The 19,095-nt window shown below is 51.4% G+C and overlaps 2 protein-coding genes and 1 non-coding gene across 6 annotated transcripts in view; 2 read left to right on the top strand and 1 right to left on the bottom strand.

Moving 5' to 3' along the window:
* ADAMTS7 (ADAM metallopeptidase with thrombospondin type 1 motif 7) overlaps nt 1-2,265 on the bottom strand; it is a 31,490-nt gene extending 29,225 nt beyond the window's left edge. The window contains exons 1-4 of the mRNA XM_062501160.1: nt 2,135-2,265; nt 1,736-1,913; nt 1,308-1,658; nt 275-446 (exon numbers count right to left, since the gene is read on the bottom strand). Coding sequence (XP_062357144.1) covers nt 275-446; nt 1,308-1,658; nt 1,736-1,913; nt 2,135-2,265 — 832 coding nt within the window. The remainder of the gene's footprint in view (nt 1-274; nt 447-1,307; nt 1,659-1,735; nt 1,914-2,134) is intronic.
* Nucleotides 2,266-3,185: 920 nt separating this feature from the next.
* TRNAK-CUU (transfer RNA lysine (anticodon CUU)) lies at nt 3,186-3,258 on the top strand. The gene has a single exon. It is a non-coding gene; the product is annotated as a tRNA-Lys (tRNA).
* A 167-nt stretch (nt 3,259-3,425) lies between these two features.
* On the top strand, nt 3,426-17,870 carry MORF4L1 (mortality factor 4 like 1). 4 transcript variants are annotated; one of them, XM_062501250.1, is made up of 13 exons: nt 3,426-3,527; nt 5,291-5,337; nt 7,347-7,414; nt 9,551-9,637; nt 9,763-9,843; nt 11,411-11,473; nt 13,216-13,241; nt 13,796-13,884; nt 13,990-14,091; nt 14,322-14,410; nt 15,499-15,671; nt 15,969-16,053; nt 17,183-17,870. In XM_062501250.1, exons 1-13 carry the CDS (start codon nt 3,488-3,490, stop codon nt 17,265-17,267), a joined length of 1,035 nt encoding a protein of 344 aa, XP_062357234.1. In that variant the 5' UTR covers nt 3,426-3,487; the 3' UTR covers nt 17,268-17,870. The 4 variants fall into 4 exon arrangements, with proteins under 4 accessions (XP_062357234.1, XP_062357235.1, XP_062357238.1 ...); XM_062501251.1 differs by lacking the exon at nt 11,411-11,473; XM_062501254.1 differs by lacking the exon at nt 5,291-5,337 and having other exon boundaries at nt 3,504-3,527.
* Nucleotides 17,871-19,095: the final 1,225 nt, after the last annotated feature.

Raw genomic sequence — 19,095 nt, 5'->3', positions numbered from 1 at the left:
CACTTGAAATCCTGGGTTTAGGAGTTCATGCAACCCATCTGCCCTGCACAGCGAAGGACCCACAGGAATCCTGCCCACAGTGGGAACTCCCAGGGCAGAGACCAAGCTCCACTCCCAAACTCCAACACCCTGGCAAGTCAAAAAGCAAAGTTTTCATGGAAATGAAAGCAAATGCTCTGTCTCCACATCATCCCCCCAGGAGCAGAAGATGAGAGCGAGAGGTCCAGCCCTGCTAGTGTCACAGTTTGCCCAAAGCCAGAGGAAGGGACAGTACCTGGCACCCCACAGGACTCCCGAGGGGCCGGGGGGCTCCTGTCCTGCCCAGCCCTGCCCTTGGGCACCTGGCGCTTGTAGATCCTGTGGGGCTGTGCTGCTCCCTCCTCCCGAGGGCTGCTGGACACAGGCTCGATGAAATAGTCCTCGTTCATGAGCTGGAACACACCTTTCTGCCAGGGACACACAAATTGACAGCGTGAGAACCCCTGTGCCCCAGCTCACCCTGAGGAACCTGGGGCTGGGACACGGAATCACAGCACCATGGAATGGTTTGGGTGGGGAGGGACCTTACATTTCACCCAGCTCCACCCCAGCCATGGGCAGGAACCTTTCACCATCCCAGGCTGCTCCAAGCCCTGGCCTGGGACACTGCCGGGGACCCAGGGACAGCCACAGTGCTCTGGGAACTCCAGCCCAGCCCCTCACCACCCTCACAGGGAAGGATTCTTTCCAATATCCCATTTACTCCTGCCCCCTGGCTGTGGGAAGCCATGGAGGAGCCAATGGAGTTGTCCTCCTCTAAAGTGAGGGACACGAGCATGAGCACTGCACCACCAGTTATATGGGACCATTACTGCAAACCCACAGGAGGTTTTGAGCCCTTTTTCCCCAGAGTGCCACTCCTCCAGGTCACTGCTGCCTTAGGAAATGCCTACAAGGAACAAGGCAGAGGAGAGCGCAGGAAAGAGCGAGCAGCCTCGCTCCCCAGCTGTGCCACCAGCAACACCTCCAGCTCCCAGCCCCTCCCTTCCAGACGTGCTCCTCAAAATCCCATTTACACAGCAGAAGGCAGAGAATTGCTCGTTTTGGGAGTTTGGGCACAAACAAACCAACCAACCCAGCTCCAGAGAGTTCCCTAACCAGCGCAATCCATGGAAAATTTACATCCACGCTGCACCAGACCTGTGCGATGAGACGCTGACTCTGCCGCCGGGATTTTTGGAGTCACTTGCGGCAGATAAAAGGGTTTGCCCCAGCTGCCGCCGTTCCCTCCTGGATTAGGGCTCCTCGAGGACGGGGGCTGTACTCACCAGGCCATCGCAGGTGCTGAGGGCAGCCAGCCCGCCCTGCGGGGCCCTGCCCCGCACCTCCCCGATCATATGGCACGAGTTGTAGGAGCGAGGCTGGATCTTGGCGCCGGCGATGCCCCCGAAACGCCTCTCGCTGACAAAGCCCGGAGCCAGGAGGTGCCTGTTGAGGCTCAGGTTGAATTTCAGGGGTTGCCCTTTGTAGTGCAGCTCGTAGAAGGCGGGCAGCTTGCTCCTGGAGGCAGGAGACCTGCGGTGAAGGGCTCGGTGGGACAGGTCGTAGGACAGGAAGGATCCGCTCTCATCAACCTTGATGGGGTGGACGATGTCGCTGCCGGAGGGCGGCGGGGGCGGCTCTGGGAACAGGGGGTGCAGCGGTTACCTGCGGGGCTCTTCACCTCTCCTCCGCAGCCCTGTCCCCGCTGCGGTACCCGGACAGCAGCAGGGTCCGGCCACCGGTGCCGAGGGACAGAGGGACTGCCCCTGCTGCCCTCGGGCTCGCGTTTGCTGGGGACAGCGTTAAGGTCAGGCTTAGGGGCAGCTCCGGAGCTCGGCTCTGCCCCGGCTGGCCCCGGTACCACGCACACGCTCCCCGCTGTTAAACTCCGGCTACCAGTCAAAAAACAAACAAACAAACAAAACAAAACCTGAACAAACAAAAATCAAACCCCATTTTGAAGCGGTGTCGGGACGGCGTCTCTTAGGGGCAAAGCACCCTCGGGAACGGAGAGCCCCGGAGCCTCCCCGGCCGTGGGGGAGCCGGGATGAGACCGGGAGGAGACCGGAGGGACCGGGACGGCACCGGGGCTGCGGCTCCGACCGTGCCCAACCCAGCAGCAGCGGGGACACCGGGCTGTCCGGCCCCGGCCCCGCGAGCATCCCTCGGACAATCCCGAGGACACCCGGCGCTCATTTCCTCCGCGGACATCCCGCACTCATCCCCGCGGATCCCCGCACACATCCCGCACTCATCCCGCGGATTCCCCGCACTCATCGCCCCGCACGCCCCTCCCGCGGTCCCCGCCGTGCTGTCCCCCCGGACCTGTCCCCGCCGGGCCCCCGCCCGCAGCCAGCGCCAGCGCGGCGGCCACGGGGACGAGGGGCAGGAGCGGGCGCAGCGCGGCCGGGGCCGCCATGGCTGAGGCGGGCGGGGGGCTCGGGGCGGGGCCAGGCGCAGAGGGGCGGGGTTATGTACATTGGATGGGCGGGGTTATGTATATTAGGTGGGCGGTGTTGTGACGTCAGACCATAGCGGATAGTGAATCAGATAGGCGGGGTTATGCATATTTAAGGGTGGGGTTATGTAGATCGCGGAGCTACATACCTCAGGGGAGGGATTATGCAGATTATGAAGTAGGAGGTGGGGTTATGCAGATTAGTGGTTGTGTTTACCCCACCCCTTGCTGCCGTGGCCCATGGCGCCCCCTGGCGGTTCCTTGCCGCTTTCCTTCGTCTGCCCCGCCGCGAGGATTGCGATTTAAAAAAAAAAAGAAATCACAAAAATTCCGCGAATTTTCCGTCAAAAATTAAAAACGGTGCTTGGCTAATGCCGCCATGTCCCCCCTCTTCTCAGCCGAGGCTGCCTATTTTTATTTTCTTTTAATTTTCTCCCAGGTTAAAGCGCGCCGGGAGCAAACCCCCGGGATTACTCGGCTCTGTTAATGAATCCCACGGGAGCTGTTCGCATCCTACAGCTTTCCCGGGACGGCACCATGTCCCGTCGCTCCGCACCCGCCGGCTTTGGGATAACGCTTATTTAACACTTAATTAGTCAATAACGTTAAATAGACAAACCAGCTGGGCCCGCGCCCTCTGGCGGCCGGAGCGGGGACCGCGCGGAGCCGCTGCCGACACTCGCGGCCGCGGCGGGGTGCTCGTGGCGCCCGGCTAGCTCAGTCGGTAGAGCATGGGACTCTTAATCCCAGGGTCGTGGGTTCGAGCCCCACGTTGGGCGCATTGTGTTTTGCTCTATTCCTCACCCTTTTCTCTTTCAGGTATTGATTTACTTTTTCTCCCCCGCGCGGCTCCTCCGCGGCAGGATCAGGGCACTCCCGGCAGGGAGCGGGGCGGGCAGGCCTTGGAGGACTCCATATCCCGGCATGCTCAGCGCGCGGCTGCGCGGCGGGGCCGGGCCGGGCCGGGGCCCCGCGGGGAGCGGCCGGAGGAGGGACCGGCCCTTATAAATGGCGCCCAAGCAAGACCCCAAACCTAAATTCCAGGAGGGTGAGTGCCGCCAGGGCTCGGGGAAGGGAGATCGGGGGGATCCGGGTTGGTTTGGGGGGCCGGAGCCGGGGGCTCGGCTCTGGGCCCTGCTGCTCCCGCTGCGGGGTTTTGGCTGTCGCCGCTCCCTGCCGTGCCCCGTGAGGGGAGGGGACGTGGGGAAGCTCAATTCCCGCAGCCTTTGTCTGGTTTTGTCCTTCCTCTTTACTGCCCGGAACACGCGGGCCGTTCCCACCCCGTTATTCCGAATGTCCTTCGTTTTCTTTGGCATTAAAACCGCTGGAAACGCTCTGGTTTGTCCCGGTTTTTATTTTCGTGCGTTTTCTTGCATGGTTGTTGTCTATTGTCCCCTGGAAGGGAGCCCGGTGCTGGAGGATTCATGGATTCCTGCACAGCTGGAATCCACATCTGCAGCAGAGCATCGGGGGTTAGGTGAATGAGGATGAATTGGGCTCTTTAGGAGGATTTTTGTGTGCATTTTTTAGGAGGATTTTTTTTTTTTTTTGTGTGTGTGTGTGTGTTCTTTAGGAGGATTTTTTGTGTGTATTTTTAGGAGGATTAGCAGGACTTTGTGCGTTTTGATTTTTAGGTAATGGTTGCAGTTGAGAGTAATATAATTAGGATAAATAAAAATAGCAATGCAGTGTAAGGTGGATTCCCCATCCCTGGAATGTCCAAGGACATCAGGGCTTGGAGCAGCCTGGGATGCTGTCCCTGCCCATGGGATGGGAAACGGGGTGAGCTTTGGTACAAGGAGCAGTGTGTGGATCCAGGGGACAGCCCTCGTATGAGGCAGCAGGAGCCTGCCAGGTAATCATGGAGACAAAGAACCCTTTCTGCAAATCACCCGTGTGTTTTTTTAAAAATGAACATTCCTTGGTGACTGTGGGCACCTCTCCTGGGAAGCTTTGCAGGGCTTGGAGGCAGAGGTGTGTCTTCAGCGGCACTGTGATAATAAGGGTGGTAATGTCACCTCTGATTGTCAGCCCTGTCTGTAGGGACATTTTTAAATAAAACACTGACTGTGTGATGTACAGCTGTGTGCACTTCGGGGAGAGACCTTCTGAGCCTTTTTATTTGTGGATATCCAGAAACATTTCACAGTTCTGCAGCTCATCTTCTCAAAAAACATGAGGCACTGCAGCTTCCAGGAGGAAATGTGTGACCTCAGATCTCCTGTGTTGAGTGCACTGTAGTTCCCACAGCGTAACCACGCCATGAGCCTTGAGGAGATATAGCCAGGCTGAAGGACAATCTCATCCTGCTTCAAACCCCACAGGGAGGAGGTTCTGCTGCTGCTCCCTGCCCTGTCCCACATTCCCTGAGCTGGGAATGCCAGGTGCTGCTCTTCCTGCAGGATAAGGACACAGGTGACAGTGGCTTTCAGGCGTCAGGAGCTGTAGGTGCAGAGGTGGGATCTGAGGAGAGTTCCCTGGATCAGTAACCCCTCAGAGGGGCAGCTTTGCCTGCCCGTGGGTGAGCCCAGCCTCTGGGAATGCCTGGCAGCTCAGGGAGGGGCAGGAATGGGGGTTTGGTGCCAGGTGCTGCCAAGGTCACCAGCAGTGCTGTTTGTGTGCAGCTGCTCCTGCACAGAGATCCTCAGGGATCCGGGGTGCAGACAGTCACAGCCCTGATCCCCTTTGGTGGCAGAGGGAATCTGCTGCTCCCCAGGCTGCCCTGGGCTGGCTGTGTGCTGTTCCTGGTGACACAAGTGATGGAGATGGAGCTCTGCAGCTCTGAGCTGTTTCTCTGCCCTTCCCTTGCAGGTGAGCGAGTGCTTTGTTTCCATGGACCTCTCCTTTATGAAGCCAAGGTAGGTGTGTGTGGCTGCAGGTGGCTCCTGCTGCTCCCCAGGAAAACGAGGAAATGGTTTTGTCTGCTGTGCCTCTAGGTGGGACCAAGGACTGGAACTAAAATTAACAAAAACTTGTCTGAAATCAATTTTAGACCCTGGAGCTCCATTCCAGAATGATTTCAGGAAGCCCAGTGGCACCGTGCAGCCATTCTGGTGAGCTCCCAGAGGCTGTTAGAATATCCCAGAACACTGGAAATATCCCAGAACACTTTGTGCTGCAGGATTTGGTGCCTGAGCTGCTCATTCACCTGCCCCTGGAGCCTCCTCAGGGGGAGATGGCTGAGTACATGTCGTGGTCTCCCACAGCCCCAGTGCCCAGGAGAAGCTGGACTGCAGTGACAAGGGCAGTGCCAGTCCCAGTTCTGCTGCCCAGCTCTGGCTTTTTAACCACAGCAGCCTGTACTGCAGATCTGTGACCCTGCTGCCTCAGTGTTACTGCAGGCACAGCTCTGGGTTTGAGTGCTCCCACTCCCTCTGAAAGGGAAGCAAAGGACTCGTGGAGCTGTGTGGCTCAGAAGGGCTTGCAGAAATTCCTGGGGCTCCTCAGACAGGGATTTAAATCCTGTAGGATTGGTGTCACTAAAGGTTAACACAGGGAGGTAGGAGCTCAGCTTCTCTCTTCAGGAGAAAGAGTTGTGATGCTAAAATCCCACCCTTAAGAGGGTTTGAGCTGCTCCAAACCATTCCCACCTTGGGGTTCCTGCTCTGCTCTTTCCTGTCCCTGGAACAGGAGGGTGAGGGTGTTGGGAATGTGTGACAATCCCCACTTTTTGTTGGGAGTGTGTGCTCAGGGTTGTTGTGCCGGTGCCTGCAGGGAGGAGGGTGATGCAGGTTTCTGCTTTGGAGGAACTCACCTTGTGCCACTGCAGCAGCCCTGAGCTGCACAGCAGCTGTGCTTTGCTGTGTCCCTCCTTTTTCCAGAGCAGAACGAGTGCTGCAGGATCAGGCTGTGCCAGCTGGGGGCTGGAAGGGATTTCCCAGCTCACAAGTGGTTTTTGGCTGGTTTGTACTGAGTGGAGCATTCCGAGTTCCTGCAGTGGCAGAACGAACTCGAAGTATAATTTTAAAAAGGTTTGACTTGTTTATTTTAAGGGGTTTAATTTTAAAAGCTGCTTTGTCAGTAGTAATGAATAACAACCTTGGCTTTCTTCCTGCTCCTTTGATCTGTTTTTCTCCCGTGGCTCTCAGTCCAGCAGTTGTTTTGTTCCTGACCACATCCTCAGCGTCCCACAGCAAGGTGGTCAGAGCAGCTCTTTGGGAGGGCTCGTGGCAGACAGGAGCTGTTTGTGCATCTCTGCCATGCAGAGTTAAAGGAGATTCACCCCAGGCCCTTCTAACCTCCAGCAGGGAAAACATTTTACTACAGAACTGTATTTGAGTCATCTTTTGCTTGGTGCTCAGCCCCTTTATTCTCCAAAACAAGCAGAGACAGGCACAGGTTGGGTTTAATCCAGGCTGTCAGAACAAGCCTCTGCTGCAGCAGAGGATCCAGCAGGAGAACCTTAGTCCTGGGTTTAAATTCCATGTTCCATTTTGCAGGTGTTTCCTGAAACAGGAGGTTCCTCTCTGGTAATATTTTGTAGTTGAAGTGGGTACAGCACAGTGTGGTCTGGAGAAAATGTTGTGTGGCCAAAGGTTCTGTCCTCCAAGAAAATACCCATTATAACTTCTGTGAGTAATTTTTACTTCAATGGAGGAAAAAAATCCCTTTAAAGACTCCAGAATCTGGAGCCCTGCAGGTTTTGCAGCAGCCTCATTCTGTCAGTGCTCAGGGGGGCACTGGCAGCTGAATCTCAGCACCTCCAGAACAGGACTTGAACTTCCTGGAGGAAGTGTTGAGATGGTGGTTTTCTTTTGTACAGCCAAGAAGTTCAGGGGCAGGGAACACTCTGCAAACTAAAACAGCAAAATTGCCTGAAATCCCCTTGTTTTCCCTGGGACTGACTGACCTTTCTTCTCTGTTCCAGTGTGTAAAGGTTGCCATAAAGGACAAGCAAGTGAAATACTTTATCCATTACAGTGGCTGGAATAAAAAGTAAGTAGTGTAGTGCGTGGAATAAAAGCAGGATTTCTCTTTCCTTTCCAGGGAGATGCTTTGTCTCAGTGTGGGCTGGGGGCAGCAACTCTGCCATGTCCCTGCTGCTGGCAGATCCTCTGGGATTGAGCAGAATGGTTTCACACCTGAGCTGATTTGTGTAACACAGAGAGAACGTTGCCAAACTGGCCATTTCCTGCAGGAGGCTGCTGGGAATGCTCTGGGACACTCTGGTTGTTCAGGGTGGGAAACACTGGAATTCCTCCCTGGCAGAAACGTCTGCTATGAAAACTTCCTTGTTATGCCTGGGGAGGAAAAGCAGCTCCTGCTGAGGTGGGGCAGAACCACTCAGATCACCACTCAGGGGATTTTGGAGCCCAGCTTGCTGAGGGCTGGATTAGCAGCAGGTGTAGCCTGTGCTTCAGTTCCAGCCTTTCAGATTAAAATAAATTTGGAGATGTTTCTCTCTCAGATTAAAATAAACTTGGAGATGCTTCTCCCTCCTGCAAAACTGGCAGGGCTCCAGGTGGGAGATGGCTGAGGGTCACAGGCACCTCTGTGAGATAAATGTTGTGCCCATCAAAAGTGAATGGTCGTCCTATTGATGTATTTTTCTCCCTTATTTTGTTTTCTACCCCTTGGTTTGAATTTAGGAAAAGTGAAGGTTTTTTTCTAAGTGATTAAAAACCTCAGCTCTTCAGACCCAGAAGTCTCAGAGAGCAGTTTCCTGTTTGGTTTGGTTTCAGCTCAATGCTGAGGACTCTTAGTCACAGCAGTCCTGATCCCTGTGATGTGACTAAAAGCTGAACCTGGTGTTTCAGCTGTGACTTTTAATTGCTTCCACTCCCCCTCCTGCCAGAGAGACAGGGGATGTCTCAGTGTCAACACAACACTTAGAGAACCTCTTGATGTGCTGGCTCCTCTTAATGAGCCAACCTCAATTTGTCCCTTCCTTCCCTTGTTTGTGCCATGGAGGGGGCCAGGAGTGGTGCCCTGATCCTGCTTTTCTTGCTTGTGCTGTTTGAGGGTTTTTTGTTTTGGTTTTTTTTTTTTTTTTGGGGGGGGGTTGGTTGTTTGTTATTTTTTTTTTTTTGCCTTCAAGCTTCCAATTAAGGACATTAAAAGTGGTGTTGCTGCAAGAGCCAGGGCAGCACAGCTTTCACTTTGCCCTCTGCAGCTGGAAGGCCCTGACTTGGAATTATTTTGCCAATATCAACAGTCAGGGCACCAGGAAGCTTTGTCACCTTGGGGCACAGAGGTGTCACCTGCTCACACAGCACTTCTGGCAGGTGGACAGGCAGGAGTGGGAGAAGTGGCTTAAACAGCTGAGCCAAACCCCAGAGTGTCTGGCTACAGCTGGGAATGTTTCTCTGCAGTTTGGAGATGCTGCCCTTGCCTTCTCTCCATCCTCTGGAGTCCTGGTGCTCCTGGAGCAAGATTGGCTTGGCCACACGATGCTCCAAGACTGGCAGCTGCTGAAAAATGGCACAGAACTCTTCCTAAAGAGCTTAACTGATGTGCTTCAGAATGCCTTAGCCACTTTTAATGTGTTTTATTTGAGATAAGTTGTCAGATTGCTCAGCTGAGCCACTCTGTGTTGAAGTGGAATTCCTGCTGGTAATGGCAATTTCCCCAACACCTGTTCTCTTGAATCATTCACTTCAGATTCTGCAAATATTCATGCCATCTTGGTTTCCTTCACAGACAGAAATCAGAGCTCTTCTCCTTACAGTAAGATCCTATTGCTGAATTTGTTAACCTGTAAAATGTTGGACTAGATAAAGGAAACTTTCCCAGTAATATACTATGGCTACAGACATCCCATAGTTTTGTAAGCATAGAGTATTTTTTTTCCTGTGATGCTTCTTTTGAATTAAAGGCTGTTCTCTCCCTCCTAAATTGCCCATCCTTCAAGTTTGGGAAGCTGGAAATGAGGGTTACACTTCCCTAGAGAAGCCATCCCAGCTCCAGTCAATGGGGAACGTTTGGTAACTTTGGCCTCAAGTTGTGCCAGTCCATGACTTAACTCAGAGTTTAGCCCCAAATTCTGTGCAGTGTTTAATTGACTGTTGTGTATAGAAGGCAATCACAGGATGGTTTTGAGTGATGATTTATTTCTCTCTGGGTTTTTTCCAGCTGGGATGAATGGGTTCCAGAAAGCAGAGTGCTCAAATACGTGGATACCAACCTGCAGAAACAAAAAGAACTCCAGAAGGCCAACCAGTGAGTCGTGGGGAAGAAGGGCTGGTCAGGGAGTATTTGTTTAACAGAGCTTCAATCCAAAGTGATCAGGGGAAGTTACTGAGTTTCAAACCAAAATCTTATTTCTGAACATGCTCTGTTTAAAGGGAACAATATGCAGAGGGGAAGATGAGAGGTGCTGCTCCAGGCAAGAAGACTTCTGGTCTGCAGCAGAAGAATGTTGAAGTGTAAGATTCTATTTTTTAAAAAATCAAAAACCCAAACAAGACAACCCACCCCCAAACCCTGCCCAAAACACCTCCCAAGCTTTGGCTCCTCAGTTTTACTTTTAAAGGCTTTGCAGCTCAGCTCCATTTCTTGTGGCCCAGCCTGTGCAAAAGCAGTTTAATGGTATCAAAAGGCCTTTGTAAAAGTGCTTCATTAAAAATACCTTTTAGGTGGTGCAGAGTTAATGTTGAATCGAGGTGCTGAGTAAACACACTCTGCATTTTTTGCACTCTGTTGTTGGTGACCTGACACTCAAAAAGTGGTGATTCCTCATAAGTCTTGTATATCTCAGTAAAATCAGTTTCTCTTTAGAGTTCCCCCCCTCTTCCAAGCACTTTGGAATAAAATCCTCACGATGCCTTGCCTTCTGCCATGGTACAGTTGTCAAAACTGCATTTAAAGAGCCTTTCTTTGTCTGGTTTTGACAAAACTAAACCAATAAATACACACTTAAAAATGGGTTTGCATCTATAAAAGACCAGAAGCAAGCTCAGGCACCTTCCAGAAAAATTTAATTTGAGCTGTGAATTTCCCTTCATTCCATCCTTTTGGTGTTTCAGGGCACATTTGATGGTAGATTTTCAGACAGTCAGTGCAGCTCTGCTCGTTTGTCATCTTCTGTCTGGGCAGGGTTTCACTTAATGGTGAATGTGGCCTTTACTAATGGGATGTTTTAAATCCCTAACTTCATTTGTGATTCTGGCCTTCACAAGGAAATGCCACCAGTTCTTCAGAAGTGGATTTGGCAGCAGCCTCAGCTTCCATGTGTGATTCAGGGGCAGGTCTGGTATGAAATGTGAGTCATGGCTTTGAGGAGTGCAGCACAGGGACAGGAGTTGGGATTTGCTCTGGATCCTGGAACAGTTTCACTTTGGGGTTGGCCAAAATCTGGCCAGGGCTGTAGCTGGTCTGGGGAAAGGGGAGCCCCTGGATCTGCTGGATCTCCCCTGTGCTCAGGTGCTCCAGGCCAGGTGAGTTCTGTGGTTCCTCCACAGCAATCAGTCACTGCCTGTCCTCATGTGGGGTCAGACAAAGCCCAGCCCAGCTCTGTGTAGGCAGCTGGTAATGAGCCTCATTAAAATCTAATTAAAGCAGGCCATCACTAATTTGGCTGCTTAAGGGGCTGTTTCACCCTGTGTGAGTGGTGGGAGGGAGCTGATTGTGGGTGTGAGTTTGACTCAGCTGTAAGTGTTGAGTAAATGCTTCCCAAAATCAAACCTCTGGATTGTCCCTTTGGACGTTGGAGCTCATTGCAGATACACAAAGTACTGGTGGTGGGGAGGGGGAGAAACTGCTCACACAACTGTTCTGAAAGGGTCACACTGTAATTATATATTTATAATATTTATATTATAATTTATATTCTGAAATGTCTTCCTCAGATAACCAAGCAGTAGTGGCACTGATGCAAGCACAGGCTGTCCCCCAGGAGTGTTCAGTGCTGACAAGCTGCCAGGAAAGCAAATGTTGGGCTCCTGGGCTGTGGGAGGGCTGCTCACTGAGCCTGTGTGTGTGACCTGTCCCCAGGTTTTTCCGGAGGGATGGAGCCCACACCGTGTGCTGCCTGGAGACCCCGGCCATCTCCACACGGTGAGTGGGGGCTGCCACCCTGCTCCCTTCCCTTCCCTTCCCTTCCCTTCCCTTCCCTTCCCTTCCCTTCCCTTCCCTTCCCTTCCCTTCCCTTCCCTTCCCTTCCCTTCCCTTCCCTTCCCTTCCCTTCCCTTCCCTTCCCTTCCCTTCCCTCTGGGCAGACCCTGGGAGCCCTCAGCTCTCCCAGGGCACTTTGGCAGCAGGGCCATGTTTGGGATTATTTCAAGCCCCTTTCCAGTTCCTCTTCCCTGCACCTTTCTGCTGGGGCTGGGCACAATGGGAGGTCGCTCTCTGTGTCCAGCTGGCTCCAGCCTTTTGGCCCTGGAACCTTCTAGAGCCTGCTTCCTGCAGCCTGGAGCTCTTGGAAAGCCAAACCAAGGAGTTTTCTGGAGCCTTGGGAGCAGTGCTGCTGTTAGGAGAGCTCAGAACCTGCTCCTTGTGCCGTGTTCTTGTTTGAGTCTGTCCAGAGTTCTGCAAACTGCAGCAACTGGTTCCAAAAGCTTTGAAGCAATCTGTGATCAAATAGGAATATGTGTGAAATGCAGGTTTGGGTTTAAAATAATTACTCATCTTCTGATAACTGGAAGCTGTAGCAGAAAAAAATGTGTAGTTAAAGCAGGTTTTATGGCTTCCTGTGCAACAGCTTCTAATTCTGTTAAATGTAGCTCTGCTGAACTCCAGCTTCCAAGAGTTTATTCTACATTTCATGGGCCTAAAAATCAGGAAACACAGTTAATGGGTGCTTGAAAAATAGGAAGGGTAACCAACTGTTCTGGAGGGAAGATACAGCACTGCGTAACAAATCAGGGAATAACACCTGGCTTTAAATTATCTAAAGCAGTTTTTAAAAACTCTGCTCCTGTTCTAATTGTTAACATGATTTTTATCTTGTGAATTAACCCTGGGAGGGACTCCCTGTTCCTCCCTGTTGCTCTGGGTTTGGAAGAAAAGCCTTTCTCTTGAATGCACCAGCCCACTGGGAGTGACCTCCCCTGGGAATTGCTCCTCTGAGGGATGAGCTTTACCCTGCCCACAGTTCCAGCCTCATTTCAGCTGCTCTGCCTTTAAACAAAGCCTTTGCTCTCCCTATCTCCAGCCTTTCCTCAGAGCTCTGCCTGTTTCCTGATAAACCCAGCTCAGAGCCTGAAAACAAGAATCACTTGAGAGAGTGCTGAATTTCTAAGGGATCAGCGCTGGACTGGTGGGGTTTTACCCACTCAGTGCCCAGTTTTTGAGCAGTGGATCCAGGCTGCTGTTGGCAGGAGACAAACTGAGAATGAGTAGTGGTGTACTCCAGCTAAAGCTTCCTGAAAATGGGTAGTAAATAGTCAGTGCTCCTGAATGAGCAGTGGTAAAGCTGGAGGTTTTTTTCAGTCTTAATTAACTGGAAGTTAATTCAGTTGAGTGAGATTTTTCTGAGAATTCCCAGCACTTCTGTTTCCTTGTGCCATATTCTGTCTGAAATAAAACAGCTACAAAGCTCATGTAGTTCTCTAAGAGCACTTGAGAAGAACAAAACTTCCCCAAAATGGTGAATTCTAACCTGTTCCATGAAGAATCTCGTGGTAGCATAGCTCTGAAGCCAAGTTACAGCTTGCATTTCCTCTGTGTGTCCTCAGCCAAACACTGCCCAGCCCCTGAGGATCTGCTCCCTGTGCTGAATGCTTGAAACATTTTCTCTGCTGAGGTTTCCTTAAGTACCACTCTCTTGATATGTGCACTAATTTGTGTTCTTCTTGCAGGAAAACAAAAAAGAACAAGCAGAAAAGTAAGTGTGTTTTATTTTACATCTGAAGGGCTTTTCCAGTGAAGGGTTTGTAGATGAAATCAGACTTTCAGCCTGCCCCAGTAATTCACTGCCACCTTGTGCTCTCCCTGCTCAGGAGGGGGAAAGTTCACACTTTCCTGGTTGGTACAAAAGCTGCTTGTTTGTCTGTCAGGATTTTGAGCTCTTGCAGTTGGAAAGCAAAGCTGATCTGCTGAAATAATTTCCTAAGTCAAACGTAGGTTTTCTTACTGAGGTGGGGATGAGACACAGCTGCAAAGCTGAGCTGCTGGGTCCAAAAATTCTCTCCAAAGAAAATACAGCAGGCTGGTGTGGTTCTAGTGCAGAAACCTCCCTCAGATAAGTGCCAGTGCAGCAGTTTAAACTGGCACAAACAGGGGACTCCCAGAACACAAATAATATTTAAAACAACAACAACAAAAAAAACCCCAACAGGTGCAAAGGTGACTTGAGAAAAATCTGAGCCTTGCTTTGAAATCCTCCTCCTAAATCTTGCCTGCTGCTTTTTTTCCTGCTGCTGTGTGTGCTGTGCACAGCTCCAGGCATTGGGGAGGGCAGCAGCACCAGTGAGACTCCCCAGCCTCCCAGGAAGAAGAGGGCTCGGGTGGATCCCACCGTTGAAAGTGTGAGTGTTTTCCATTTCTTCCCAGGGATTTTGGGTGGAAAACAGAAGGGTGCTGTGCTCCCAATTAGTACCTGAGAGTAATTAGTCTGGCTTGGCTTCTCTCAGGAGGAAACGTTTATGAACAGGGTTGAGGTGAAGGTGAAGATCCCCGAAGAGCTGAAGCCGTGGCTGGTGGATGACTGGGACTTGATCACCAGGCAGAAACAGGTACCTGTGAAAATGCTGCCCAGTTCTGGGGGACACCTTCCACTCTGCCAGCTTGCTTGGGTTTTTTTAATGCCCAGCTCTTGGAGGAGTTCCTTTCCTAACCTGTACCATCTTAACCTGCTGATTTCATCCTAAAATGTCCCGGTGAGAAAGGGTTTCAGTTCAGCTTGCAGGTATAAATGTCTGCAAGAATGAGACAAACTTGGATTTGTTCTGTTTTGCGTTTTTAGCTCTTCTACCTCCCTGCCAAGAAGAATGTGGACTCCATTTTAGAGGATTATGCAAACTACAAAAAATCCCGAGGAAATACTGATAATAAGTGAGTAGTGCTCACTGCCAGCCTTAAACTCCTCCTTGGCTGCTTTGTTGGACGTGGATTCCATGGAAAATGGAATAGACTTATGAAACCTGACCCAGCCCCATGTCCAGTGCCCTGTTCCAAGCCCAAGGTGATAGAGGTGGTCCTGAGGGAGTCATTCCAAACTGCACTTCTGCTTTCTGGATATGATTTGTGCTTCCCCACTTGCCCTAACCCTTTTCCTGAAGGAAGCTGCCAGAAACTTCCCAGAAAAGCTGTGTGAGGTGAGCTCAGTGCCCTGGGCTCCCTCACAGGGCCAGGGGCCAGGGAGGTGCACAAGGACTTGTAAATACTCAGATGGGCAAAGCCAATTATTGTTTGCAATTAGCCCAGCAATCAGCCCTGAGCAAAACAAGGTGTGTTTACTCTGCAGGAAACTTTCCTGTTTGAAAGGGAGAACAGAAAGGGGAAGTAATTTTCTTGCATTCAAGAGGAAGCAAATTATTGACTTGTCAGGGTGTTTGAACCTCCTCTGATGTAATTGTCCTGATGCCTGTTCTAAATTTGTTGGCAGGGTGGGGTGAGGGCTGTGCTCCTCTGTCACTGCCAGTTCTGTACAGGCAGGGTGAGGTTGGAATCTGCAGGAGATCCTGCAGGAATCCTGGCAGGAAGGGAGCAGGTGCTCCTGAAATACTGGAGGCCTGTCCTCCTGTTCAGTGCAGTTAGTTCAGTGTTGTCCTTTGAACCTGCTGAGAGCTGGGATGAGCTTTGGGTGAGAGCAGGAAGCTGCTGAACATCCCCAGTGCTGCCTGTGGCTTCAGAAGGGCTGCTCCAAGTCCATCTCTTAGAGAATGTCATAGTTTAGGTTTGCCAGTTTTAATATATTCATGACTGAAAACTGCTGCTCTTGGTTTGCCTAAATCCTGGCTCACTTCAGAACAGCCCATGTTCCAGGGAGGTCTGGAATTGCATCCCTCCCTGTGACTATAGATTTTTAAGGTCTCCAGACAAATTTCCTTACAAAATGTGAAGACCTGTAAAAGACCCTCCCCGAGCCAAGCCTCGCCCTTGGTCCTTGGAGCAGGCCTTGCAGAGCTCTCTGTCCCCAGGGAATATGCTGTCAACGAGGTGGTGGCTGGCATCAAGGAGTATTTCAATGTCATGCTGGGCACTCAGCTGCTGTACAAGTTTGAGAGGCCCCAGTACGCCGAGATCCTGGCGGATCACCCTGACGCTCCCATGTCCCAGGTCTACGGTGCCCCACACCTCCTGAGGCTCTTTGGTGAGTGTCCCTGGGGGGTGGGGAGGAGCACTGGGAAGGATTCAAGTGCTTGCTTTCCTCTCTTGAGCCCGGGACAGGCGGATCTAAAGTGTGGGTTCATTCCCTATCCATGTATCCAAAAGGCTCAGGGCCACGGCGGGGTTTGGGATGGAAATGAGTTTTTCAAGTCTGGTTGATTTGGGTGAAGTTGTATCTACTGGAATAGATTCCTGAGCTGCTTTTCTGTGCTGCTGTAAGTCGTGGATTTAGACAATAACTTGAGGCAGGGTTTGTGACAAGTGTCCTTCCTTTGAGCAGTGCGGATCGGAGCCATGCTGGCCTACACGCCCCTGGATGAGAAGAGCCTGGCTTTGCTCTTGAACTACTTGCATGACTTCTTAAAGTGAGTACTTGTGAGGTCTTCCAGCAAGAAAGAGAAAGGTCAGGGAGCTCAGGCTGCTGTGAGGCTGCCCCTTTTCAGTGAATTGTTGTATAACTGGGGCCTGTGTGTGCAATCTTCCTCTCAGACTCCACTTCTCTGCTTCTGTTAATCTGCACTCCTACCCTGTCCCATCTGGTCCTTGTTGCAAAATAAATGCTTCAACATTTATTTATAGCCACTAAAAAAAGCAGATGATAATTCCAGCAAGCTATTAAATTACCCAACAGTTACTCAACAACAATTGAGCAAATGTTTAAAAACTGATGAACTTTAGGAATGTTATTTCTGGGACAGACTGTCACCAGGGCTTTAGTGTGCTATGGTACTCTGTAGCCATGGGATGTTTTAGGAGGAAAACATCCCGATGATAACAGTAAAACACTTCAATGTGAAATAAGGTGAGCTTTAAGGTCCCTTCCAACACAAATCATTCCATGATTCTACAATCAGGAGCTATTGGAAGCTGAAAGAAAGCCCTCAGTAAATGCAGGATGGCTCTGCAGCAGGGCTTGACAGGAATCAGCCAGGATAGCCAGGGAAAACCTGGCATTGCCCTGGTCTTCTGGGGCACTCTGAGGTAAATGCAGGTGCTGAAGAGCTTTAGCTGTGAGGCAGAAATGTGAACCCAGAGACCAAATATCCTGAACCCATTCCATGAGAATTAATGGCACACAACCCTTACCTCTGGCCATTCCTTGTTTTGCCATCCTTCACTCAGCCCTTGAGGGTCTGTGTTTGTGCAGACAGAGCTTCCTGGTGTCCTGTTCTCTGTCCCTACTCCTTTGAGTAGAGCCAAATCCATTCTTGGTACAGCATCTGCCTGAACCTCAGATATCAACAGCTTCATCCTGCTAATTCTGAGCTGCCAGAGCTCACCTGGAGCCAGGGGTGCTTGGCAGCAAGTTTGGAGTGGATTTTTTGGATGTTTTGAGCTGTCAGATCTCTTAAGTGCTTGGCAGAGCTGATGTGTGGGACCGGTGCTTCTCCAGCCCTGTCCTGTGTTTGGGCAAACACCTCCTGATTGACAGATTCACTGAACAACAGAGGATTTAGGCAGGAAGCAATGTGATGTTTTGTGTTGTTTTTGTAGATACTTAGCAAAGAATTCCTCTGCGTTGTTCAGTGCCAGTGACTATGAGGTGGCCCCTCCCGAGTACCACCGGAAAGCAGTGTAACCCCATTTTCCATGGAGCAAGGCTTGGGTCCTGCACCACTGCCCACTTCTGCATCCTGTCCTTCACCTCCCCGTCACACAGCTCCTGTAAGCATAAAGTGAATAAAGTTGTGTGTGTGAAATGGAACTGCCACCGAAGTCCGGAAGATTTCTTGTTCTCCAGTGGAATTTCTTGTCCCGACGTGGAAGCTCGGAGCTCCCGGGAGCTCCGTGGTGTTTCTGGCTGGGTGTTTGCATCGCTGGGATGTAGAGGAATGTGTTCTGCTGTGTCATTGTCTGAACTCCGTGCTCGTAGGGCTGCTCTCCCCAGAGGCTTGGCCTCACTAACCTGCTTTATTCCATAGTAATGACAGACCCACGAGGGCTCTGTCACCTGTGTTGGTGCTATTGACTGTCCCACTCACCCCAGTGACTTTTTGGTGTTGGAAGGTCAATGTTTGGTTCATAAATGTCTGCTTTTCATGGGGTAGTTGAAGGACTGTGAGGTTTTTTTTATATTCTAATGATAGGAAAATGCATTCTCATCTCGTAGTGTTTGGAAATGTTGGTTTTTCGCAGAGCTGTTTTACAGATCTGCAAATAAACTTTTTTAATTTCAAATGTGGTTTCTGATGTTTGTGTTTGCATCAGTCACTGCCGTGTGAGTGTCCTGGCCAGGCTGGTCAAGGGAATGAGGGGTTTGGATCTCTTAAAGGCATTGCATGACTTGGCTCTGAATAGCTGCTCTTTGCAGGCAAAATACCAGGTTTTAATCACAAATGATAGTGCAGGAAGCCACAGTGGATCTGCAGGGCTGCTCTAAGTGGGGGGGACTGAGCCTTTCCTGAGGGGCAGGAGGGTCCCACAGCATCCCCAGCATGGGCTGTGCCCTCCCAGCACATTCTGGGGCTGAGGGAAGGTATGAGCACATTCCCTGGACAGGAACACCCAGCAGGGTCGTGTCCCACCCTGCCCTGGTGCCCTCCTGTGCTGAGCACAACCCCTGGTGCTGCTGGGGCTGGGATGGTCTGGTTGCATGAAGAGCTGTTTGAAAAAACAGCAGGATCTGCTGTTACATGGAAAAAGAACAATATTGAGCAATGGGGAGAGGGGAAGTTGCCATGGAAATGAGGCAGGGCTGGGAGCAGCTGAGGCACTTCCAAGCTCGGGATTCTGTTCAGGGCAAGCAGGGAGAGGGAAGGGGCATTGTGGCTTCCCTGCCCAGCTCCGGGTGGGTGCTCCTCTGGCTCCTGCTGTTCCAACCACTGCCTGCTGGCCTCAGCATTGTTAATTAGCCACTTGCCATTATTTATCCTGGCTGTTACCCGGAGCCAGGATCATGTTCCAGTCTGAACAATGGATTTATCCTCTGCCAACTACCCCAAGAGTGGAACTCTTGCTGTCAGTGCTCATGTTCACAGAACAGGGTTTGTACCAAGGCCTGTTGGGATCTTCTGGTGATTCTGTTTAATGTGGGAAGGTCCCTGGGCTCCTGCTGCTTCCCAGGGACAGGACACCTGGTGCTTTGCTGCCCCTCTGAGCTGTGGGAGCCTCTGCTCCTTCCAGCTCCTCCTGGAGAGGGTGAACTCTTCCAGGCTGGCCTGGGCAGGAATCCTTGGCTTCCCTTGTTGGCTTCCTTGGTACCCCACGGAGGCTGGGTGTGCTCGTGGCTGTGGTTCCTCAGACAGGGCAGTACCCCCTGGAGAAGCTGAGGAGTTTGTAGAGCAGGAAATGAAATCTTTGCAAGGATGGACAGCTGGAGGCCAAGCCCCATGCCCAGGAAGGGAGGCTCTTGGAAGTGGAGTCCCTGGCACAGCACGACATGACAGAGCCTGGGCTCCCTCCTGGAA

The sequence above is a fragment of the Cinclus cinclus genome, chromosome 13 (assembly GCF_963662255.1).
Source record: "Cinclus cinclus chromosome 13, bCinCin1.1, whole genome shotgun sequence".
Lineage (NCBI taxonomy): Eukaryota > Metazoa > Chordata > Aves > Passeriformes > Cinclidae > Cinclus > Cinclus cinclus.
The sequence above is the reverse complement of the archived record's forward strand: the minus strand, read 5'-3'. Positions and strand labels throughout refer to the sequence as shown.

Bases quoted from the DNA above. Each gene is read 5' to 3' on its own strand.
- MORF4L1 (XM_062501250.1), top strand. From the start codon at position 3,488: ATGGCGCCCAAGCAAGACCCCAAACCTAAATTCCAGGAGG. The intron at 14,092-14,321 runs GTACCTGTGAAA...TTGCGTTTTTAG, and splicing joins TGATCACCAGGCAGAAACAG to CTCTTCTACCTCCCTGCCAA. The intron at 15,672-15,968 runs GTGAGTGTCCCT...TCCTTTGAGCAG, and splicing joins ACACCTCCTGAGGCTCTTTG to TGCGGATCGGAGCCATGCTG.